We start from the raw sequence: 26,412 nt of genomic DNA, 5'->3' as shown, positions 1-26,412 counted from the left end.
TTAAGTAAATCAGTAAAAGCACATGTGTATCGCCCTCATATATTTTTTAAATTTAAGTTAGTTTGGTTTACTTGTAACCTCCCTCATTTCCAAAAACCTTTATTTATATCCACATGTTTCCAATAGTCAAATCCCATTTTATCTTTAATGTGTGTGTCTGCTCCATGGGTCAGAAGGTACTTTATAATTTCTTCACTACAATTGAGAATAACTGCAAATAATAATTTAATTATTTCACTTTTTCAACGCTAAAAATTGCCGTTTTATTTTAACAATATCATAGTATTATTCCTCTCCGCATTCTAGCCTTGTAAGAACTAATTCCACCATATCGTACCTGCTCTCACTAAAGGAGTCCATCCATTGAAGTCCTGAATATTGATATCTAAATGATATTCCAGTGCAAACTCAAGATTCATTAAATCATTCGAATCCACTGCGTAATGGACGATATTGAGCCCATTAATGTCCGTGTCAGATGTTCTGGCCCCTAAGCCAAAGAATTGAGGTAATAAAATCCATCGTAAACTTAATTAAAAAAATCGTCACCTTTTTCTAGTAAAAATAAAGCTGCTTGAAGCTCTCCTTTATATATTGCAAACATTAAAGGAGTTCTCAGTGAATACAAGAGAGGTTTATTCACATTTGCACCGAGGGTTATCAACAAATGCAATACTTGCAAGTCTTTTGCTTCGATTGCTTGAAAAATTGGAGTTTTATGCTCTTTGTTTTCAGCATTGAGGAGATCTGGCCTGGTAATATTTATTATAAAATGTATTTTCTAATTATGGGTGTTACCTTAGATTAGTTATTTTTCTTATAACAGAGGTTTTCCCCAATTTTACAGCTCTAGTCAAATGCATAACCGATGTGTAAGGTCCGATATCTTCGGTTGCCGCTTTAAAGTTTAGCCAAACTCCGTTATCAAGTTTTAGACGAAATTCATAGCAAGTGCATGGGGCCAGTCTGTCAATTTTATACTCGGTTTTCGAACCACTAAAAATTGATACTTTCAGCCTAATACATTACAAATATATTTTTTATTAAAATTTACGAACTTTCGTAGAGATTACAATTAAATCACGTTACTCTATCATAGACTAAAACAACGAGCAAAATACTCTGCAGCATTATAACTCTCACCAATAAATTGCTCTCCACTCTTTGGTTTCATCAGAAATTTCCAAACGATATCGTTGATTAGCACTGTTAATATATGCATATGTTTCCTTCCAAGATAATGTCAAATCATTCAAGTTTCTTTTTATTGTTTTTGGTAACTGCATCCCATTTAATTGGCACGTTCATTAACGAAAAAGCAACTTCGTTATTTCGCGTGTTTTATCGATAATGATGCTTTAAAATCTATATTTACGAGGGTTATGTTTAAAGTTTGAAGGTAAATTACCAGTCAAATGATTGTTACCTACATTAGCGTTTCCTAATATAGAGAAAATGCTCTTTTTTGTCTAATTCTGGACAACATTTCAATATAATAATTGAAATCGTCAAAAGAACCATCTATAGAAATTAGAGATGCCTATAATCCCTATTTTTATTGTTGTATTTCTTTCTGGTGTCGTGCAATATGTTAATGGACCCTTATGCAGGTAGGTATATAGAGATGCCTATAATCCCTATATTTATTGTTGAATTTCTTTCTTATGTGCAATATGTTAATGGACCCTCATGTAGGTAGGTATATGTAATAAATAATGTGTTAAGCTTCTTGAACTAACAGGGTTAAGAGGCACCTTGCTTGAAAGCTTTAGGTAAATAGAGACACAAAACTATGACTATAAAATATAAATAATGTAACTAGTATGGTATGAATGACTGAAGCTAGATACCAATACATTTTACTAGGGTACTATATTGTTTGCTGATCCAGTAAACGAATAGTTATTTCTTACTAAAATATCAGCAGTTCTAGCAATCAAATCCGTTTTCAATCCATTTTGTTCTCTCGCAATCACATCTTCATATACAGGGTTATTCACCCAACTCGTTTATTAAGTTAAATAATAAATAAAAAATAGGATTTAAAAATATTTTCAACTTCCTGTCATTTCCGGTTTAACCGGAAATAGCTGCCAATTTGCGTATTTCAAATGTGATCCCCAGTATATTATTTTATTTTTCGATTCTACGTAATATTTGAAACACATTTTCTGTATAATGTCCTATATTTAGGCTTTATAATAAAATAAATAAATTATTATTATTATTTATTTTTCTATAGCAAACTACGTGAAAAGTAAAAATTTACCAGAATGAACATATACCACTAGTTTCACATAAAATTTAATTATATTGAAAATGGTTTGGAACAGATATAAGTAATCCTGATACAGTTCGACAGAGAACATAATTCTCTATCTACCTCTCTATCTTCTTGATACTGCTTAAAGTTATAGGGTGTCCTGTTAAAAAAATAGATTTCTGCAACTGCAAAAATGTGAATGTTAGGAGCTGAATTTTGAACACCCTGTATAATACTAAACTATATAAATAGCAAAAGTAAATTTAAGACTCTGTATTGACATTTTGCAAAATATGAAGATTATGTCTTTAATAACTGCGGAGACATGCAACTTTAAAATTGGTCATTATGAAAGCACGTTTTTAATTTAAGATTAAATATTTCAAAAACGGTAAGGGCTAAGTAGATATTATGCAGAAAATGTATCTCAGATGTTACGTAGAATCTAAAAATAAAATAATATACTGGTAGTCCCATTTAAAATAAGCAAGTTGGCAGCTATTTCCGGTTAAACCGGAAGTTGAAAATATTTAAAAAAATAGTATACGTCAAAGTTAATTTAACTCCAAATTTTCAAATTCTTATCACTTTTAGATCCTAGTAAACTTTTAATGAACGAGTTGGCGTATATTAGCGATCTCATAGAGGCTTCTGAACATATCGTTCATCCGGAATGTTTTATAGAATAAACGACGAGAATGTTCGAAGCAAAAACTCCTGGTTTCTTCAAAAAACTCGAATTGTCGTTTCTATAATAGTTTATCTCATAAATATATGAATTTATTCTTATAAAAGTAATATAGAACGTTTTCCAAAATTAATCTGTAAGACTTTAACAAGGCAATCTACGTATAAAAATATCGCAAAAAATTTATGCGAAGATTGGCGTGCGAAGGCTTAATTGCGGAAATACAGGGCAAATGCCCTCGATCTTTACATCGTTTTACACCCTGTACTTCATTACTGAAGCGTTTGCAAATCTATTTACATAATATCCGTAATTCCGGAAAGTTTTGTGGTGAGAATTTTTTACAGATTCAAACACACTAGAGAGAATATTCAGAAGCGAAATTTTAAATGTCCTAGAGATTTTTGCAACTCTGTTTCGCCACTGTTTCTTTAGCAATTAAGATACAAACGTTTATATTTATTCTTAACATCTGAAGGATTTAACACACCAAAAATTATTGGTGCCTACAGTGTATTTGGAAAGCTACAATTTTTGAAATATTTCGAGTTTTTAAATTTTGAAGGACAGATTCATGACGTTTTCAAGATTTCACAATCTCTGATTTAACTGAGAAGTGCCCCATTTTTTTTTTATTTCAGAGCTTTTTTACATATTTATATACATGCGTTTTTACGTATTTTTACACGTTTTTAAATATTAAAACTAGTCTCAATTATGGTACACGCCTTCTGTATACATCCATTATTACCCGTCATATTTGTTGAAAATATCTGTCACAGCAACACTTAATTTATTCCAATTTGAATACAGTCATTTTACAGTTGAGTTTTAATCCACGCCCCTGGATCAGAAGAACACAGTTTTCAATTAAGAACCAGCAATAGCAAAACACTAAAATGAAAGATATAAATATGCAACTGGCGTCTTAATAAAAGGCCGTGATACAACACTAATATGGAGTGCCCTAAACGTTCTCAGTTATATTAAATATTATCGAGTACAGTAACAGCAATGGCGTACCGGTTTCTAGCCGCAGGACCAAAAACCATAAATGAGAGTAACAATTTTGCGTTCTAAAGCATTGAGATACACCAATGATGTAAGTACTGCATACTAAACATTGTGGACAGTGGAGGACACAACAGTGCTTTGAATTGAGATTGTTACCCCTAGATCCACCACTGTCAACACATATCTCACTCTAATAAAGATACATCCTTATCCCGATGTTAATTCTCAAGCCGGTCCTGATACGCCTATTTACAACATATATCCTACACAGGATGCACAGAAAAAGTAGTGAATTAATTTTCATACATTATTACCGGTTTCCAGTTAATAACTTTAAAGGAAGTCAACGACGAAATTAAGCAAACACGTCTAGATGAGATGGACATATTTGCATCGAATTCTGCAGGATTACGGCCAATTGATCAGTTTTTCATGTGTAAGTTGTTTTAGTCGTTTTGTTAAGTATAAATAGGCAAGATTCCTATCTATTAGACTAATAACGGCGTAAGAAATATTGTCAATAAGTGCGTTCTAGTAAGCATGAATTAATTTAAGATTAAAGAAAATCGTTGACATTCCTTTGGTTTATAAGTTAGGAATGTTGACGTCGATACACAACGTTTGTTAACAAAAAAAAATGGAACGTGCTATGCTGTGTGCGATGCGTGTTATGCTTGAATGTTATGCTCGAAATGCTAGTCCATATCGAAAGCAAGTGAGAAAACCAAACGCGATGTTATAATCCATGAAACTTCGCATCTATTGGTCTATATCCTTTTTTATTTGATTTTTGCACATTTCTTATTCGCATTTGGGATTTTTTAGTTTCGCCACTTGCGCAGCAAATTTTATTGCCACTTATCTATAAAATTTGCAGTGATGAGAAATTTATTATGCGCAGTCGGTAAAAGGGTTTCTTTACAGCCTGAGCGTTAAAAATGACACTTTACAGTCTGTTTTGTGCCATTAAAACGTCAGTTCTTTTGCCAATCGGAGGTACAAAATTATTTTACAAACCCTATTTGCCATGTAATTTTTGTTTTTGCTTAGTTTCTTATTACTCCCACCAAATCAACTTCAACTAATTGGTTACAGCTAACTGCACCATAAGTAACTGCACCCAGCGCCTCGAAACAGTAATTTTTTTCCCATGGTACACATATTTCAGCCTTATTGCTTATACAAATTTATCATAATCATACTTCATACGTACCAGTTTGACTAGAAGCAACGTTAATGGCTGAGGTTAAAAATTTAAAAAAGCTCTGGTCGAACTTATAATTACTGAAACGAAGCTGGTACTTACTGGTGCTTGCGTGCCTTGGCGCCAAATTAACTTCTACCTGTAGATGGCCGAAAGCTATGCAGGATGAGAGGACTCTAATATCTTTTAAATCGTTCCGTCCTTGGAAGGAAGGGAGCTCCATTCAACTGAAATATTATTCATGAAGACAACAGTGTCGTGGATGATTATTTTGTACCGTGAAAGAAAAAGTAAGAATCTTTGGCTAAAGATCTCTCCAAGAAGCTTAAGAAAAGTGTTTGGCGTCGATAGACAGTGTAACTTTTATTGATTGGACAGTAAATCGGGTAAAATGCAGAATGATATTAATTGTGATCATTTGCAAAAACCGTAAAAGCTGCGCCACTGATTTCTTTAAAATTTGAATAATCCGCAATTTCATGTAAAAAATGTCTTAAGTTTAGAAACAATCAGTGCCATGCAGGTTGTTAATGATGGTAAATTCAGATTTTAAAAAATCATGACTTTGCATGTTTCGTACCAATTGTACCGTTGATTTCTGTGAAATTTAAATATTACGAAATTTCTATTAAATATATCTTAAATTTAGAAAAAAAACATCTTTCAGTAAAATAGACGTTATGGGGAGTTCAATAAAAAAAAATTGGTAGAAATCCTAGAAGCTACACCACTGTTTTTCTGTAAAATTCAAATAAATATTCCAAACTTTCATTAAAAAATTTCCCAAATTTCTAAGCCTAGTGGCGTGTTAAATTCAGATTTAAATTAAAAATAAAGGTTGCTATTGTGAATTTAGATTAAAAAAAACAAAATTTTGGAAAAATGGAACGAGGTACAGCACTAATTTATCACTAATTTGATTTTACGAAATAAAAAATATTAATTTCGCAAAAATCATCCAAGCCACGCCACTGATTTCTGTTAAATTTGAATATCCCAAAATATCTATCTTTTAAATTTAGAAAACTGTAGCGCCCAATTCAGATTGAAAAAAATGTATTAAACTACAACTCTGATTTTTGGCGAATTTAAATATTCTAAAAATGTGTATATAAAGTTTATACAAATCCAGTAGTGTACACATTTGATGGTGAAATCAGATTGAAGAAAATCATAACTTCGTAAGACTCGCATCAACTGCGCGACCGACTTCTATAAATTTAAATATTACGAAGTAACTTTTAGCCATCTCTCAAATTTTGAAAAATCTTGTTACCTATTTATTAGATTTAGATTTCAATTAAATACGCAGAATGTCATTGATACGTCACTGTTTTTCTCTCAAAGTTAGAACTCCAGGGGTATATCAAATTGAAATGTGAGTAATTATTGCAGATTACTATTGTGAATTTAGGTTGAAAACATGATCATTCGGTAAGATCATACGAGACACGTCACTGATTTTTGTTCATTGTAAATATAGTCTAGTGATACATCAGATCCGGGTTAAAAAAATCGTAATTTTGCAAAAATTGTATAAGCGACGTCACTGATATTTGTGAAAATTTAAATATTTTGGGAAATGTCTCAAACTTAGAAAAATTCTGCTTGAAGTGATAAATACAGAATGTTGCTAATTGAAAAAAGATAGTAACATCGCCAAGATCGTATAAGCTACATATGTTACACAAATTTCTGTTAAATCTTAATATAAAAAATTTTTTTAAAGAAATACAGTGACGTATTAGATTCAGATTTAATTAAAAAATGCAGTATTGGTCCAATATTGGTATGCACTGCTGATGTGTGAATGCGTTGCTGATAACCATGCTAATTTCAGTTCCTCCAATGGTGAACTCTATAGAACCTCATCGAACCTGACCTCCTTAGATTCATCTAAGTCAAAGTAAAAAGAAACTTCATCGCCAACACCAAAGTCTAATTAGTGAAGTGCTCGTATCTTTTAATTAGTACCATTGTTAATAAACATTAAAAAATTGGAGAAGAATGCTCGGGTAGTTCGTTAATCTCAAGAGTCAACGCGTTTGGCGTTATCGGGTATGAGTAGTACCATGATAGAGGGGCGAACCCTGGGCAAAAACGGAGCAGTGGGATGTGGAATAGCCATCAAACAATGCAAGAAATGGTTAGTCATTGCTGGTAGTACCGTGGTGGTACCGCCGCGAATCTCTTCCTTCAGTGTTCCGTGTGCAGTGAACCACTAGCGAGTTTCAAGTTGAATGCCCTTGCGCGCGCTAGGAAGTAGTACTCAAGGCTAATCATAACAAAAACTATTATGAAGTGAAATAATATGTAAGTACCGGCAGTCTTATTATACGTTTTTTCTCATGTGGATTTGTTGGTGAATGATATTTGCCACTTCAGTAAAGTAGTACCGTTATGCATCAGCTGTTGTTTAAACCAGCAGCAATTTGGGTATATAATTTGATGGAATTATCTCGGTTTGTGACCAACAAGTCTCATCAGGAAATTGTGAATTCAGACCACAGAACCACCTTCAATCATGGGAAGAAAATTGTCTGTATGTGACACAATAGAATGTAACCAAGGCTGGAAAGTTGATATTATAACATAGTATGAGCGTTGTCGGGTCGATTTTCATGATTGTATGACTCGTAACGTAAACGTTGTTGTTTAGATAGAATAATATGAAGCAGGTAATAATTACTGGAAAAGAGCAGGGTTCTTCGAGGGATTTGTAGGATGAAAATGTTAGAGCTAAAATGGTCTCTAATCGCAAAGTATATAAGAAGTTGAAGACTAAACAATACAATTTGCCGGGGATTTTAGATATCAAATAACTTGAACTCTTGAACTATTCGAGTGGGATAGATCATTCGTCTTTCTAGTGCCTAGTTCATTCTATCCGTATGCGAGAACAGCTCTATATTTTGATAATTTGTACTCACTTTCCGATAGTGCAAGTTTTTTCTCTGAAATTTTTTATACGTGAGTTTGTGCCAGGATTGATGCTGTAACTGTAGGATTTTGTTTGATAAATAGAAACAGCATTAGCATAAAAAAAACTGAAACAATTGACCAAAAAATGAAAAACAAACGTCACTTTTGTGGAAATAACTGCAAAAATACAAAATTTATAAAAAAATCATTCAATATCAAACTGTAATCAGCTAAGAAAAAACTCAGAAAACAAAAAAAAATTATCTGTTTAACTTTTATTTACCACCACTGTTCCTGATGACTCAAAGCGAATGTTAATTTCTACGTTGCAACTGCATCCAAAGCCTATTCTTTACTAATTGGGATTGCAGGATCAAAATGGCATAGCTTTTGTCTTCGTTTACGGTCGTGTAATAAACAAAGACGGCCATATGATGCGGGGTAGGTGGCGGTCGATATGAATGTTAACATTGACGCAGTGGTGGCAAATGAGAGTTCTAACAGTAAAAGTATAAATTTTTCTTGCACAGGGTGCAATAAATTCGCGTTCCACCACGGAACTTAGGAACTGGTAGAGACACGAACAGATTCTGTATTTAGGGGATAATTGTGGAGTGGCATCTCAGCTGTCTGTTGATGCTGAGAATATTATACCGCAATGCATGCCATAAAAGAAAATTTTTTTGACTTTTTCAGTTACAATTATTGGATCTTTGGTAAAAATCAATCATGTCCAAAATTCAACAGTCTTTATGTCTTTTTCTAATTTACTAACTGGAAGAGTCAAGTTTATTAAAATGACTCTTTCTCTATTGTACAGAAAGAAGCGTAAAATGATCTTTTCTATTACTTTTGACTACTCGAAAGTACATCTTTTCCTTATGTGAAAACCAGATGGCCGAGGTGATAAATCAAAGAGCGCTTGCAATATTGGTCCCTAATTAAAGAGTGGTGGCAAACTTACTAATCTTTTGTATAGTTAGTTCTTAAGGAGCTTTTAGAACGAACACACGGGGGTGCCTTCTGCCTGCAATTAATAAAAGCAGAATTGAAGTATCTTGTGTGAGATTATTTCTAAACCCCATACCCAATAACAATCATTTTTTAAAAATTAATAACTTTTGTTATTTCATTTTGTTATTTATATTTTGTTGTTCATATTTTTATGTCTATACATTCATCTTCAAAGTTACAAAAAAAATTTATGTTTCTCACCATCTAAACATATTTTATCACTTCAAGCTTCCCACCGAACCTTAAATACACCTACCTAGAGATTAATATGGTGGTGTGAATATCCTTCAATTTCCAATTACTCATCTCATGTTGGTTTTATGGCCCTACTGCAAAGAACTCGCAGTTATTCCTGCTGTTCTTCCTAGAAATGCAGTAAAGTTGGCTCATTTTACAACCTCGTTCTTCAATAAGCGAGATGAATTGCCAGTATTTCCTGAAAAACAAGATTTGGATAGCGCTTTTTATAATTTGCCGTGATAGATGAAGTTGAAAGATCAGTTATTTCCTTTGATCCTTAATTCGTCCATTAATTCTTATCAATAGAAAACATGAATCTAGTTGGTGATAACTGAATATATACGCTCGCAGACGGAAGAAGATATAATATAGTTAAGATCGGCGAATGAAAGAATTTTAAATAAGTGTTACGAGATTTCCCTTCGAACTGGTTGCTTGAGTAGTAAGAATTAATCTGATCATCATGAAAATAGCGGTAAAGGAAATTTGCCCTAAAAAAAGTATATCACGCCGATAATTACGGATTTATACGCAGAATTGTCGGTAATCCATCCGTTACTTTCTAATCTTCAGCGCTGGCCAGAAATTGGCAAGCAAACCACCGTTAATGCGCTAATGTAGATATATTATGCTCAATTTGTCGCTATTTAGTAGTTCGATATTAAATTTAAAAAAAAAAACTAAATTAGGTTCATATTTATGAGAGATAAATATTTTTTTGTGTATCTGTTGAAGTTTTCTGTGGTATCTCAGGTCTCGTGGCGCAAAATTAAAGATGGAAAATGTGAAACACCAACCGAAAACTAGAAATTAGAAAAAATTTAGATGTGCGCTGTAGAGATGTCAGACACGCACGCGATATAATTTATATACAGTGTGGCCCATCGAAAACCTTCCGCCGAAGGTTTCTGTCTTATGGTGTAGAAAACACGAAAACTCTCAGACCCGTCAACTTTAATTTCAAAACAATCATATCTCTTTGATATAATCATTTCTCCAGGCGTGACCTCTAAGCGGGGGTGACTTTTCCCCTAGAAATCTTAAATGGAAAGGGGTATCGCGTTCTGCATAATTTTAAAGGGCATTCAGTTGCCTTTTAAACGCCTCCTTATTTTTTAATTTTGAATTATCATTTCTTAAGAAATTAAAATTTAAAAGTGATGTTATCGATTTCACTTGCCAATTACTTCAATTTTTTAGATATGGAAAATTACTTCACCAATCTCCATACAGTAGTAGAGACATTATTTAAAGTGCCCTTTGACATTATTAGGCATTTCTGAAATTATAAGATTATAATCGTGTATAATACGTTGCCGCCAATCGTCAGGTTCTGTTGCATAATTTTCTTACTTTAAATGCCCCATAAAAAAAGTCCAGCGAAGACAAATCTGGGGAATGTACAGGTCATTCACTATACTCTTTTCTCCCAATACATCATTGAGGAAGTGTTTCGTCTAAAAACTGCCTTATAAGGGCCGCGTAGTGCGCGGAATCCCAATCTTGTTGAAAAATGATGTCTTCGACACGGTGACGGTTATTTTGATCAATTATTTGAGTTAATACTGGGTCAATGGCATTTTCTAATAAGTCCAAATAGATTTCTCCGTTCAGATTTCCAGGTAAAGAGAGTGGGCCAACGATACGGTCTCCATAAATTCCTAGCCAAACGTTTAGTTTTTCTCGATGTTGGGTGTTTGCTTCACGAAAAAGTATCGAATTGTTGGATGCCCAATAACGGCAGTTATGTTGATTAACTTCACTGCTTAGGAAGAAAGGACACTCATCAGAAAAACAAATGTTATTAAGATATTCTTGATTGTTAATAATTCGTTAACTAACAATCTCACAAAATTTCTAACGTCCATCGTTATTATTTTCGTTTTTTCCTTAAATTAACTTTATTTTATAAGGGAGAAATTTATGTGACTTTAATACCCTCTAAATGGTTATACGTGAAATACCTGATCCATCTGTAATCTTTTTCTGCTGCCTGTGTTGTTATTCGATTTTGGACAACTTTTTTTTGTTTTCCATAGATTCAGTTTCTCGAAATTTTGCAACCAGACCGCATACGAAAGTGTGGGACATGCGTTTATCAGGATGTTGTTTATTTAACAAATTTACAGCCCCTCTGGCCCAATCGTTGGTTCGAAAAATTTTGGTAGGAATAGCGGTCTGATTCGCATTTTCGAATTATTTACTAAAACATTCCATATCAGTTTTGTTACATTTTTAAAATAACATCGCTTTTATACCTTAATTTCTCAAGGACTGATAATCCAAAATTAAAAATATAGTGTGGCATTGAAAAGGCAATTGAATGCCCTTTAAAATTATATGTAACGTGAAACCCTCTTCCATTTAAGATTTTTAGGGTCAAAGTCACCTCTGCTTAGAAGTTAAATCTGAGAAAGTGATGATGCCAAAAGAATATGAGCCTCTTGAAATTAAAGGTGACGAGTGCAAGCGTTTTCGTGTTTTCTACATCATAACATAGAAAACTTCGATGGACCATCCTGTATATATTCGTTTTTCTATGTAATTTTTGGGGATCTACTTTTTAGGTATAAACTAAATCCAAAAAAGTTTAGGGTTTCGCTTCACTGAGAACCCTTAACCGTTATAAATTGTCAAGCACCTGTTAATCTATTGTCTGTATGTGTAATTAAGGGCTACTATAGCAGGTGCTCTGGCACAACATATGCATTTGAACTGGTGCATTTGGAATGCGAAATGCACAAAGATGTAAATACCTTTTTATTATTTGTCGATTTTTTTTACATAATTTTCAAATTTATCCTTCTTTAAACGTAATGGCTGCCAGGAATTAATCAAGTAATTGTTAAATTTACCACCACGAAGACGTAATATGGTTTTGCTTGGATTAGATCGAGACGTTCTATGACTCCCTGAAATGGACAATTCTTAGCTAACTTGAAAAGGAGATTTATTTTCTAATAAGAACAATTTGAGTTTAGAATATTCAGTTTTAGTTTACGCAGAAATAGGTACAGGATGGGTAAGTTTCGATGTTTATACAGAAGGTCCGGAAATAACGAAAGATATTTTGGGAGGTGATTCTTGGGAGAGATTAAATAGTAAAAAAGTTCTTATAAACACACTTAAAAAATTGTTTCTTCAAGGGGCTGGGACTCCTCAAAGGGGAACTCTGAAGGTGTTTTTTTCGCAATATTTTCGAAACGGTTTGGGCTAAAATTGTGAAATTCGGTATACTGTAATAAATTGGGATGGGAAAACTTTTTTGGGTTAATAATTGCAGATCTTAGTCAGGAGCGTCACATACAGGAAGTCTCCTACAGAAATGTTACCCTTTTGTGACATTTTTAAATTTTTGAAATCAAATTATTGAATCGCTAATATTTTTAAGTAAAAAAAGTCTTCTTATTTAATCTTGTTAAGATAGACCGGTTTCCAGAAAAATGGATTTTTATGTAGTATATTTATATGTAGAAGATCTCCTGTATGTGACGCTCCTGACTAAAATCTGCGATTATTAATCCAAAAAAGTTTTTCCATTATAACTTATTACATTATACCGAATTTCACAATTTTAGCCAAACCGTTTCGAAAATATTGTGAAAAAACCATCTTCAGAGTTCCCCCTTTAAGGGGTTCAAGCCCCCTTAAGAAACAATTTTTGAAATATATTTATGACAACTTTTTTTATTATTTTAATCTCTAAAATTATCTCCCAAAACATTTCAACGTTATTTCCGGACATCCTGTATAATTGCTACATTATCAAGATACTTCTGGAGTAAATTACGATGATTTCTAAAGAATCTTTATGATTCCTTTAAAACTATGACATATTGTAACTAGTATGGACTGAAGTTACTTTTTTTAACAAAAATATCTTTTTACGATGCCTAGAGCAGTTTGCATATCCATAAAGCGCCTTGTTAGTTGTTTGTTTAATTAACAAAGTACTAAAACGGTCGTTATTAAAGTTATCTGCCCACCACTCAGCAAGTTTATTAATTTATGCTAATTTTTCGGCCTCATTCATCCACAAAATATCATGAAAGTTATAAAAAATATATGCTAGAATGATTTATTCAATAATCAGTTCGACATTACCCCCGAAACACATTTCAATCGGTGTCGTGAAAGCAGACAGACTTATAAATAAGTTTTTTTGAAATTGAAAAAATATTGCATAATCAGCGTCGAGTTATTCACCATTTGTTAATTAAACATACGATCAACAAAGCGCATTTTTGTGAGAAATGCACTGTGGTGAAAAAAAGGAACTTCGCTCCATACTGGTACAACATAGTCATAGTTTTAAAAGAATTATAAAAATTCCCTTAACATCAGCGTAATATACTCAAAAAAACTCTCTTGATAATTCAGTACTTATATTTATGGAACTAACATAATAACCTAATTACGGGGATTTATCGAAAACGACAAAAATCGAACTTTTCGATTCGATCGAACAATCGAAAATTTTGAATCACTCTACTAAATTTGTTTCCAAAAATAACATCGAACATATTTTATTCGTTTTTCTCCTGTAGTTACCGAAATTTCCTATATACAGTAATGTGCATAATTATAGTGACTTTCCTAAATTGATATAAGTAGCAGGTAAAATCTAACTTACAAAATAATATTTCTTCTTATATTAATATTTTGTGTAATATCCCATTTGTTTCACAACATCTACACATTTTTTTGGCGAGCATACATTTTTTTTGCGTGCTATTAATTTGTCAATATAACTGGTATCGATATTTTGTCATGCCTTTAAAAGTGCTGCATACAAGTAATTTAAATTAGTATAATTTTTGTATCGTATTTGGTTGTCAATGTAATCTCAGAACTTCTCAATAGGGTTTAAATCTGGAGATTCTGACGGCGAAGGTAGAACTTCAAAGTTTTGCTCCCTCAACCATTCTGTGATAAACTCTGATTTGTGTTTAGGGTCATTATCGTGTTGGAAAACATTTTTTAAAGATATTATTTCTTCCAGATACGCTATAATTGTATTGATTGCTTAATATGTTCCTATACAATATAAAACAACCATGCGTCGTTCTATGGGATGAGCGGACCTGTTTCAAAGCCAGACAAACATCCCCAAAACATAATCGACCCACCACCATCCTTTACAGTCGATGTAATGCACTTCTTGTTGAATCTTCAAAGATGTCTAATATAAGAACTTTTAACTAAATTGAATTTAGACTCATCAGTAAAAATGATGAATTTCTATTGTGCTACTGTTCAACTGATGTGGTTTTATGCAAAATTAACTCAAGTGTTTACATTTTTCTTAAATAATAGATTTTTCACAGATCTACTACCATATAATGTGCTTTCTGCCAACCTTCTTACCGTCCTTGAACTGATATTCTCGAGTCAAATTTGTTCTAAATTCGACATTATTTATGTCGGTGGCAGAAATGGTTCCTGTCGGATTATATATCTATCAGTATTTCTTGTAGTCTTTCTTACATGTCCTGAATTTCTTGAGGAAGTCATTAGTCCTCTTTTTATGAATTTAGTAACAACTCGCGACATTGAGTTACTTAAACTCTTCGCAACATCAATTTGTTTTTCTCAATTTTCATATTGCAAAATTAATTTTTTTTTTAATTCTACAGAAACAATTTTGCTACGGCTCATCGTGGAAAAGACGAAATTAGTCTACTTAAAGTATATTTGCTATAACAAATAATGTGTTTGACTGTGCATGTGAAATGACTTGAAAACTGAATATTTGAAATCTGAAGCGCTGAGTTGGCGTTTTATTTTCTTTCGCAGCCAGACCAAGAAGGCTATCTTCTTGGAAAATGTGCATGTCCACGCATTTTGTAAGCACCAACGACAGCTGCTGCATGATTTTCCGGCTTATCAAAAAACAAAGATCTGCACATATACTTTTCTCAAAGAGTTCGATTTCGATTCACCTCATATCGACATCTTTTGGCAGTGCTTCGGCACTGGTTGGTTAAAAATTCTATTATAAAGAGATTTTTGCTGAAGCTGGGATGCGCTAATACCATGGCCCCATCTATACGACATGCCTGAACTTTGTATATGATAGTCCAAATTCGAGACGTATCATTAGGATCTCCGAAACTATAAGAGACACAAAGTCTCTTCATTGTTATTTTGTTTTGAGACCTCTTAGCCTATTAATTTGCACTTATTTACCAAAAATAGAAACTTTCGAATTATTATCATTCCATTTTAAATCATTTAATTAGAGCCATAAATTAAATAATTTTTAATACCACTTTTAAAGTTTTTTATTCTTGCAAATACCGCTCTGAAGATAGTGGAGCTTTTCTACTACAAGAGTAATAGATTTTCATTATATCGCGCTTTTGAAACGATGAGAACATTTTATTTTAGTTTAATGATAATTAATATCAACTTTAAGGCTTACTGAATAGATTTGATAAAACGACAATTTGACAATTAAACAATTTGATAACTGTTTACTTATTTAAAAAAAAAAAGTAAAACGAACTCAATCCACAGCCATTGCTTGTTAAGATGTGAGTTTTTTTAATGCTCATGAGTCTTATCTATGTTATTCTTTATAAAAAAATAATGTATATCATTTTTTTCATATATTAAAATGGGTTGAAAACATTTATTACGCACAAAGAAGAAACTGCAACGAAGACGAACCTATGCTAAAAACGATACCTGGGAGAGTGATAGATGTATGCACTTTTTACGAGGGTATTTTTATTAAATCTACTACTTTTTTGGTGGTTGTCATACGTCATTGTTCTTAGCAGGGCAAAAGGTAATGAAAGGCAAGATCAAAAATTCAGATCCGTTTTTAAAAAAATTAAATTGATGATGGTGATTCAAAGACAAAACATCGAATTTCAAATTTCAAAACGCCATTTTGTAGGGACGAAAAAATGATAATGATGAGATGGCATTTGTTTTGAAATATCTCTTCAAAAAAGTCAGGAAAAAATGAAAATGATAGAGCAACATTTCGGTCTTTTCTGGAGATCTCCAGAAGTATTCGGAATTTTTCCGAGCTCGAAGTGGAATTTTCTTGGACAACTGCCCCTACGTGAACGACCTTGTATCTCTTATAGTTTCTGAGATCCCAATGATGCGCTTCGAATTTGAACCACTCTACAGTGTCGTTGGTTTTTCTCCTTGTGCAGCAATGTTAATATGGTGGCACCATCTATGGACCACCGTACTATCATTTCTGGCACCATCTGTGGACCATCGTACTACCATTGCTGTGCAATGTAAGCCGACGGAATTGCCTCCTTATGCCTCATCTACAAGTGCGATGGACCTTATCCAAGGGGATGAGATAACGGACGAAGCGATCTTCCATGTCTCCATGTCAAGTGGATAACTTGCGCAGCCCGAAAGAAACTAGATCGAGGACTCTTCGACAATTTCTATTAAATTTTACTCTGCACAAGCTTACAGAATACGTCTAGACGAGCCATTTGGACGATTTTTTGAACTCATTTGAGCACAACATTATTCTTTGGCTATTGCTCATCGCCCTGCCCAGACGTGCTGAACGACAACATTCTAGTAGTCAGTAGCCTGAAAACTATATTCTCAAAATGTGGATTAACATAAATTTCGTATGCTGCAAACATAAAGGCACCCATTGTTTGTCTGCGAAAGCACGTTTAACATACGCAGAAAGTAATATAATCCACTTACATCTAGTGTGGGCGTAGTTCCAAGGCAACGAAATTACTTCATGCCTACAAGAACATTTTTGGTAAACCAGTTTAATAATTATTAATACTCGATCTTTGTTTCAGATATGGATGGTCATCAATCTCTCTCACTTACCATTAAACAAGATGGACTGCTTTTGCTCAGACAAAACCCCCGTCCATTGCAAAATTGTGTTTCTTGATGAAACCGAGTTGGTTCACGAACTGGCACGGAACAGTACTGGCCAAGTCCTGCTTGATATCGTGTTCAAGCATTTGAACTTACTGGAAACTGCCTATTTCGGGCTGAGGTTCCTAGATCAACATGGGCAAACACACTGGCTGGACCCCGCTAAGAAGCTCGGAAAACAGATCAAAGGAGCTGACCCTTACACTTTATACTTCGGAGTTAAGTTTTATGCGGCTGACCCCTGCAAACTTCTGGAAGAGATTACCAGATATCAGTTCTTTCTGCAAATCAAGCAGGACATTCTTCAAGGCAGATTGCTCGTCCCCTTCGATTTAGCTGCAGAACTGGGGGCATACATTCTTCAGTCAGAATTAGGTGACTATGACCCTAGACGTCATGGCTATGGCTACGTGTCTGAGTTTCGCTTCCTCCCCAACCAAAGTGTCGAACTGGAGATGCGCATTGCCGAACTGCACCAATCTCAAACCGGGCAAATGCCTTGCCAGGCCGAGTTAAACTATCTCGATAAAGTGAAGTGGCTGGAAATGTATGGTGTCGATTTACATCCGGTTCTCGGTGAAGACCACGTGGAATACTTCCTCGGGTTAAATCCAAGTGGGATCATAGTGCTGCGCAACAAAACCACGGTTGGGAACTACTACTGGCCTAGAATCACCAAAATCTACTTCAAAGGGAGGTACTTCATGCTAAGGGTGGCCGGCAAAAACGACGATGAATGCACCTATGGATTCGAGACTCCCTCAAAATGCGCATGTAAACATTTGTGGAAATGCTGCGTGGAACATCACGCCTTCTTCAGATTGGTGCAAGTTACGCCGACATCGCCGGATATATTTGCCTTGGGATCTAGATTCAGGTAGGTTAATTGGAGATTTTACCTGAGGCACTACATTACTTTTTAAACGCCTTACTTCGAGATAATATTTTAAGCGTTCAGCCGTTCCTGTCTTCAAGAGATCGGCGAAAATACTATCTGACGTATTTCATCTCTTTAAATTGCTCCTGAAGGAGGACTTTTAGTGGAATGTGGAGCAGTTAAATTTCAGAAATTCATGGGTGAAGAAGGTTTATTTTAGGTTTTATAATTTCTCAGGAAAATTTCCTTTCTTCGGCTCATGCGACATAACTCCTCTTTGGCAACCAATCAAGACTCAAATTTCAATCATTTTAATCCATATTTGCGGGTATTCCTCTTAGCGAAATTTATTGGTGTCGAAGGTCTATTTTAAGTGCTGCAATGTTACAAATCTTTCTCTAGTGAGGAATAAAGTGTGATTTTTCTTGTCATCAAAAACATGTATTCTGCATCTGTCTTTATCAATGATCAAGTCACAAATTTTAACATTTAAAATCCAGATCTAGGGAACTCATAGCGAGACTTGTTGGTGCAGAAGGTCTATTTTAAAAGTAGAATTCTCAAAAATTTCCAAATGTTCAAACGTCTTTTAGGAGAATTTTTTTTGTCACCAACTGTGTTTACTCTACGTCTCTCTTCATCAACCAGTTAAGTCACGCATATTATCAGCCAATTTCACGGGATTATTTATACAAAAACTCGTCGGTGAAGAAAGTCTGTTTGACATATAACAATTTTCCAAAGTTTTCCTTTCAGGAAGCTCTTTTGAGTGATTTTTATGCCCTCAAACGCGCTTGCTCTGCGTGTCTTCATCAACGAATGAAGTCGCGAATTTGAGCATTTATAATCCAGATCTGGGGGACTCATGGCGAAATTTGTTGGTGCAGAAGGTCTATTTCAAACGTTACAATTTTCCAAAATTTTCCTTCTAGGAAGCTTTCTTAAGCATGATTTTTGTGCCCTCAAATGCGCTTGCTCTGCGCGTCTCTTCATCAACCAATTAAGTCGCAAATTTTAGCATTTATAATTCAAATACCGAAATCCGTTGGCGCAGATCTATTTTAGGCGTAGCAGTTTTCTAAAATTCTCCTTTCATGAAACCTCTTTTACGTGTCCTTTGCCTTGGGATCTACATTCGCGTAGGTTAATTAACAGCTTTACCTGCGGCTCTTATTACATTACGTTTTAAAAGCCTTGTTTCAAGATAATATTTCACGCGTTCGGCCATTACCGTACATGGTAGATTACGGACTTAAAAACATTTTTTTTTGTTACATTCGTTACGTAATGTTTATTAATGGATCTTTGTCACACTTAACTGCCGTACTGTAATCAGCCGCTCCTTGGTAATTCGGTTTCCTCATAGAGTAAAAATGCAAATCGAGAACAGTCAAATTGCAGATCCGGCTATAGGTATTACACAAGAAATTTTTCTTTTTGGAACAAACTAATGGCTGCTGTGAGTTGCATGAACTCTTTATATCCGAGAAGCAGTCTTGTATAGGAACATGATTTGCGAATGTTCTGGTACTATTATTGACTTGCGTAGCAGGGCCATTTAATTTCTCTAACGGGGTCAGACATTTTAACTACATTATCGTTAGCTCCTTGTTAGCCCCAAGACTGTAAGTGTTGTAGGTAGTACCTCCTTATCGATATCTATTAAGCACTTTCATGCGATAATAATAATAATAATAATAATAACAATCAAGGGAGTCTCACTTACTATAATACATTGGGAACGAATGCAAATTCTCCAATTTCTCTGTCTATCTTATGCAACATCGCTGTAAAGAAGAATAAAAGAAATCATCATGGTAAATTTCGATCGCACGTGCATATAGGCATGTGTAAACACAATAAATGCCCGATACTGATTTATTCGCTTCTGGCATTATTTTATGACGATATGAATGAAATATCTCGATTAATTAATTCATTACACTTTCAATGTTGGTCATTAATAAATAACTTAACTCTAACGAAGGCCAACCAAATGACTTATATTGGGTCATACCACGTTCAGAAACTATTTGTGGCGAAAGTGGCTATTCCATAATTAACTCAATATAAGTGTAGAATCAATGAAATTTTAATTAAATCATGTACAGGGTGACAGCTTCAACTGGAATAAAGTCAGTATCTACTTGGCATTTATTTTTGCCAAAATTGCTTAAACATGTCAATTTTTATGTTACCCAACACACTTTTTAGCAGTGTTTCGATGCTACAAATATTAACCCCTTAGCTAGAGTGATACCCTTAAAAATCTAAAAAGAAAGGGGGTTCCAGTGACACGTAATTTTCAAGATTTTTCAACCTAACTTTATCTAACTTTTCTTCTTAGGATTAAATAATACCAGAAAATAAACAGAATTATAAAAAAACAAATTATTATTTCTTTTAACTTAGCAACTGTTCGAAATGTTTACCATTGACTTATTGGCATAGCCCTAAACCATGATAAAACTCATCTCTCACATTCTCTAAAGTATTTGGAGTGATTCGCCTAATCTTATTTCTTGTGCGCTCTTTGAGTTCGTCTATATTATGTAGTTTCGTATTGTAAACCTTAGATTTCAGGTAACCCCATAAAAAAAAATCGAAATGAGTAAGATCGGGAGATCTCGGAGACCATTCCATCGAGCTTCTTTTTCTTACCCATCGATTTGGAAAGGTTTCATTTAGGTATTAGCGAACATTCCAAGCAAAATATAATGATGCTCCATCTTGTTATAACTAAATCAGTTCGTCCGGCATGCCTGGATTTACTTCGCTAAGGAACAAAATAGATAATATAGCGACTAGTACGTCTTGAAGAAATCCTAATTATTTATGGCTATTTAAATTTTAATCGAAAAATGTTGGTCCTGTTGTTCGATTCTCTGTGATACCCTCCCAATCATTTCTTTTTAAAGGGTACTGCGTGTGACCTTTTCTCATCAAATGAGAATTTATTACATACCAATATCGGCAATTTTGTTTATTAAAGTAAAATTTAATAGATTTTAGTAATTTAAAGTAAAAGTTAGCTCATCAGTAAACAAAATCCATTCCATAGATATTTCCAATTGATAAACAACATTCATAATCCTTTCGCAAAATCCAATTCGTCCATCTTTATCATCCTCAAGCAATTCTTGATGTATTTGTATTTTATCAGGGCAAATATTTTAATTTTTCAATATTTTCAAAAAGGATATACTACTGATTAGATTTTCACGAACCATCTTTCGAGCTGATATTATCGGGTTTTCTTCAAATTCTATTATTGCGTTAATGTTTGAATCGTCATCAGTTTTCAATTTCGATTTTATGAGATTCAGTTAAATAAGGCACTATTCGCAAATTTTATGACTTACGTGAAGTACTTCTTTTCGCTATTAAACGAAATAAATTAAATTTTGTCCTCATGGAATACTCAGATTATTGTGGTATTTCGCACATTTAATTAAAAAAATGAAAAATAAACAAAATTTATGTTTAGTATTATTTTGAAAGTGTGAAGAAAAGTAATGTGTCAGATAATGTCAGGTCGAAAAGATTTTTAAAATCATATATCACTTTCCATTTAAACTTTTAAGGGCAACTATCACCCTAGTTAAGGGGTTGACATTGGTAACATCGAAACTACCAAAAAGTGTATCGGATAAAATAAACATTGACGTGTCTAAGCAATTTTGTCCGAAATCAAATGCCACGTAAATATCGAATTTATTCCAGTTAAAGTTACCACACTGTGTATTGATCTATCAGAGAGCATGGACGGATGATTCAATTTAAGATTTATGTTTGGAGAGTAGGTAGTGACACACAAGTAACCCCATCCTTCACCAGGCATCATGAATTCTGATGAAACCTTCAATTCCAACATATTTGATCTACTTTTTATCCTTCTTTCTTCTTGGTCTCTGGGGTGCAAAAAGCAACTAATAAAATTCATGAAATTAGATCTCACTGTAAACTGATCTTAGACATTGCCACTTTCTCTGTAATCGCATCTCTTGTAGGAAGAAAATTTCGTTTGAAATTGATGGTAAGCGAACAGTAGCAAAAACTAACAAAGCATCAAAAATATAAAGATTTTACAATACCGCCTCCTCTTTAGAAATAAGTTCCTCGTTCCTGTACACTATTAAGCGGTAAAATTAATTTTTGGCTAAACAATTTAGTAAATAATTAATGGGTTTCTCTTGTATGAATACCTATGTAACAGCTTAATAAGCTTATTTTCCTAAATAGGTATAATACCTGTTGCAATTACTTGGCTAAAAAATACCTACATTAGAATGTAATTCCGTTGTTTTTGATGTCTGCTTTATGTCGCATCAATATGCACAAAATGGGTTAGCAGATGCTTCGTGAATTTTAAATTAAGCATGATTTAAGCCAGTGTCAACGACACTATGTGCTTTATAAAATATCAATGAAGAGGAATGTCAAACGCGGTATTGTCCCATGACCCAAGCTTTTTTAAAACCACACCGTTGGTATGAAATTTGTTGTTGCTGACAGAGGATAATAGATATTTAAATACGTTGATTTTTGTTAACGCAGAGAGGCTTCATTGTTCGATTGTTTAATGCATGACTCAACTTTCAATAGTTCGAGGTATTTTCTCTGCGAAGTCTCGATTTTTACACCTGAACTTCTTTAGTGAACCTATAACAATTGGGTCAAAATTAAAAAATGAACATAAATTTGACGAAAAAAACGTTTAAATCTCTCACAAAAACCATCAATCAAATCAGTCAATATCAAACTCAATAATTTAATGAAAAATCTCGAATTTTGTCCATATAAACTTTCATTTGGCACCACTTATGTGCACGTATGTCGACTTATGACTCAAACCAATGCTAAAACCTACGTAACCTACACCATCCTCCTCTGATACACGCGCTTAAATGAAAATAAACGACATAACGTGTTGCGGGTAGGTGGGCACTGACGGTAACTTGATAACATTGGCACAGTGGTTGCTAACGAAAAATAGTAAAAGCACAAAAAGTAAAAGCACACACGGTAAAAGCAGTAATTGTTCGTAAACAGTGAGCCTCACATTCATGTGTAAGTACCGTGATCTTAAAAACGATTATTGTTAAGCAATGGGTACATGAAAATACTCGTGGTTCTATTAAAATACATAGGTACTTCATTTCAAATATTACATTACTGGTATTAAAAAGCCTGTAGAATCTAAATTCTTGGCTTATCGATAGAAAATTTTGGAATCTCAGTTATATCAACCAACGATTGAGATTTTAAGTTAGAATTTTCAAAATTGGAATTTCGAGGTACACTATACAGTATTTCGGTGTCATTTGAAGTTATATGTATACAGCGTGTTCATTTCTACTTGATGAATGAATTAGGTCTTCCTGTACACAGGTGATTTTCTAATCACTTGTGTATTTTATATATATTTCAATATCGCTGTGGAGTGCATAGTTTTCTTGAATACACGAATATATCATTACAATCACTCAACACCAAATGCTAGAAAATCAGCATTTTTCGAGAATTCTAGCTCCAATTTGACTCTAAAATTTCACTGTAATTTTCACTGGAATTTCGAAAATAATTTGGAGAACCCGAATTTTTTTAGAAATTGGTTGATGGCCATCATTCTTCTTTCTTTGTTTCAGATACAGTGGCCGAACCGAAAAACAAGCAGTCCGGGACGCCCAGCTAAAACTCCGACAACCACCCACGTTCTCCAGAAACGCCTCGAAACGATACCAAAGACGTCTCATTCCTGGAACCAACGAATCTCAATCACAACCGACTGAACCTAACCACCAACCACCGCAATACCAAAACCAGGAAGTGAAATATATCTCCCTCCCACTTCCAGCCGACAATTTCGATAGTTCCTGTCACACTAACACCCTTAAGAGTAACGCCAGTAGTAAGAAGTTTGACTCGCCTAGGAGTACCAGAAGTGCACCGTGGTCGCAACCCCATTCCAAGGGACTTTATAACAATTCTGTGCCTGCGAGTCCTAGGTCTGTTAGATCGGGTAGCAGGCATAGATCTTCGTCGTTGGATAGTCAAAGTTCCAATGAGTCTCGATCGTGTCGGAGACGAAGGCATCGAAGTCGAACTTCGGATAATGAAAGCGAGTTATCGAAAAGTTCGAATAAATCTAGAAGAAAGCACAGAAAGCGAAGATCTAAGAGTAGAAGAGACTCCGAGTCTGAACAAGACACGAGAACTAGAGAGCGGAGAAGAAGCAAATCGAAGCCTGACAAGTTTTATGAATTAGTTGACTCGGGGCTTCAATGGCAAGAGGCTCAAATAAAGAACACCAGGGACAGTAACAGCAACACTATCCAACAGGCAACTGTGGTTAGCAGCAGCAAAAACAATGAAAAAGCTCATAGGCCTAATTCAAGCGATTACGGGACGCACAATAGGCAGAATAAACATAGAAAACATCGATCCAGATCCAGATCACCTGGGGAGCACAAATCCTGGATTCCAGACGAGCTTAAGAAGCACTTAGAATACGATTTAGTTGACACATCTGGAATGAGTGATGTTCAACTCAAGGAAATACCCTACACCGTTGTCAAAACTAACTTTTCGAAACATGTAAAACTGAAAAATCAATCCACATTGAAAATGGAAGGAAGTCATGGTGGAAGTCCATTGACTAAGACCAGGCAATATTCCACGGGGCCTTTGTATAATACCAAAGCAATAATGGACGAGGCATTGACTAATTTTTCGTATCCAGATTCGATAGAGGGTTCGCATTACTACCATGGGGTTCACATGAATCAATCGGCATGTTCAAGCAATTTCAACAGTTCTATTTTGGATAGTTTTCCTAATTTTCATAAAGTGCAACATGAACATTCTGATTCAGGGTTGGGAGTAGAGCGATGACAAAAGGGAGATGTTATTTTGAGGAGATAAACGCGCAGTAATTGCCAAAAAGAAACTTCGAATATTTGGTATTTGTATGTTATCCAGAAGGTTGAGGAATTCTATTAATGTTCAGAATGTTACAGCGTTTCTTTACTTGAGATATTTATTTATAATATATCGTAATTTTTCCTCTCATCGAAAACAAAATTTTTAAAATTTTACGATTATACAGGGTGTTCCAAAAAGATTGCGCAAAACTTAAAGAGGTTATAGGAAACATTGGAACAATTTTTGCATAAAAACTCCTAGTAAGAAATGAGTCATTTTGGTCCCAGAGTCATTTTTGTTTCAAAGGCTTCAACTTAAGTAAATAGAATAAAAACAAACATAATAAACATTTTTTGTTTCCTCTATTTCATTAAGGAGGTTTATTAAAACGTTCATATGGAGAAACAGAATAAAATGTGGTTTCAACATGACATTGCAAGAACACATTGTACTGTGCAGGATCATTTAGACCAACATTTTTATGTGCGATGGATTTAAAGAGGCGAACCTATTAGAAGACCATCGTGACGTCCCGATTTAAGCCTATTGGGTTATTTTCTTTGGAGTTACATCAAGTCTTTAGTGTATGAAACTCCTATAACTACCCAAGAGAAGTTATTGGGAAGAATGGTGGCAGTCTCTCTTCATGGAGTAAAATCCGCACATATTACAACGGGTGCGCGATTCAATGATTTAAAGAATAAATTAATATAACCAGGTTTGGAGATTGTTATTTTGAACTATTGTTATAATTTTTTTGCGTTACCTTTAATAAAAATAAGTTAAATATCGAAGTCTTTTGGTATCTATGAGCTAACATTACGTTTTTGAACAAAAATTACTCTGGAACCAAAAGGACTCATTTTTGACTGAGGATTTCTATAAAAAAATTGCTCACCGCAAAGTCCCTTATAACTTCTTTAAATTTAGCACAACCGTTTTGGAACACCCTGTATTGCAGCTAATAAGTGGCTTAAGAAACCATTTATGATTATATAGAGAACGTTTAAGTCTACTGTGTAACAGTATCTCGATGTTTCAGATTGACATCTTAAGATCACGGAATTTCTAAATTTTTCTATTTTTTTCTATTTGGATATTCCAGATTTTTGAATTTTACAACGCAATATTCCTCATAAGACTTGAATATTTGTGAGTTTATAATGAAGATTTAGATCTATTTTCTAGCAGGATTTGAATGATTCGACTAGTCTACATGGTATCCTAAAATCTCCAAATGCTACTTATTTAGTTCCCAATTTTGAATTTTTTCAGTCTCGTTCTGGCTAAGTATTTTCCTAATTTCCTGCTCACCTGAGTAAATGTTTATGAGTTTGTAAAGAAAGTTTAAACTTCCTCTCCTTGAGAACGCGAAACTT

The 26,412-nt window shown here is 34.1% G+C and overlaps 2 protein-coding genes across 3 annotated transcripts; one reads left to right on the top strand and one right to left on the bottom strand.

The window, feature by feature from the left end:
* Positions 1-27: 27 nt before the first annotated feature.
* On the bottom strand, positions 28-1,399 carry LOC136416769 (fibronectin type 3 and ankyrin repeat domains 1 protein-like). Its single transcript, XM_066402123.1, has 5 exons — positions 1,144-1,399; positions 799-996; positions 550-752; positions 338-490; positions 28-211 (listed from the first exon to the last, which is right to left on the bottom strand). Exons 1-5 carry the CDS (start codon positions 1,284-1,286, stop codon positions 84-86), a joined length of 825 nt encoding a protein of 274 aa, XP_066258220.1. The 5' UTR covers positions 1,287-1,399; the 3' UTR covers positions 28-83.
* LOC136416766 (band 4.1-like protein 4) lies at positions 386-26,369 on the top strand. Of its 2 annotated transcripts, XM_066402116.1 has the most exons (4): positions 386-508; positions 4,290-4,401; positions 17,148-18,109; positions 23,758-26,369. In XM_066402116.1, the coding sequence occupies exons 2-4, from the start codon at positions 4,339-4,341 to the stop codon at positions 25,001-25,003; spliced, it is 2,271 nt and encodes a 756-aa protein (XP_066258213.1). In that variant the 5' UTR covers positions 386-508; positions 4,290-4,338; the 3' UTR covers positions 25,004-26,369. The 2 variants fall into 2 exon arrangements, with proteins under 2 accessions (XP_066258213.1, XP_066258214.1); XM_066402117.1 differs by lacking the exons at positions 386-508; positions 4,290-4,401 and adding an exon at positions 7,313-7,482.
* The last annotated feature ends 43 nt before the right edge of the window (positions 26,370-26,412 follow it).

Source organism: Euwallacea similis, chromosome 24 (assembly GCF_039881205.1).
Source record: "Euwallacea similis isolate ESF13 chromosome 24, ESF131.1, whole genome shotgun sequence".
NCBI lineage: Eukaryota > Metazoa > Arthropoda > Insecta > Coleoptera > Curculionidae > Euwallacea > Euwallacea similis.
Note: the sequence above shows the minus strand (reverse complement) of the source record. Positions and strands in the feature narration are given on the sequence as shown.

Bases quoted from the DNA above. Each gene is read 5' to 3' on its own strand.
- LOC136416766 (XM_066402116.1), top strand. From the start codon at position 4,339: ATGAGATGGACATATTTGCATCGAATTCTGCAGGATTACGGCCAATTG. The intron at 4,402-17,147 runs GTAAGTTGTTTT...TCTTTGTTTCAG, and splicing joins AATTGATCAGTTTTTCATGT to ATATGGATGGTCATCAATCT. The intron at 18,110-23,757 runs GTAGGTTAATTG...TCTTTGTTTCAG, and splicing joins GCCTTGGGATCTAGATTCAG to ATACAGTGGCCGAACCGAAA.
- LOC136416769 (XM_066402123.1), bottom strand. From the start codon at position 1,286: ATGCAGTTACCAAAAACAATAAAAAGAAACTTGAATGATTTGACATTA. The intron at 997-1,143 runs GTGAGAGTTATA...ATCAATTTTTAG, and splicing joins GAGTGGAGAGCAATTTATTG to TGGTTCGAAAACCGAGTATA. The intron at 491-549 runs GTGACGATTTTT...TCTTTGGCTTAG, and splicing joins TTTATTTTTACTAGAAAAAG to GGGCCAGAACATCTGACACG.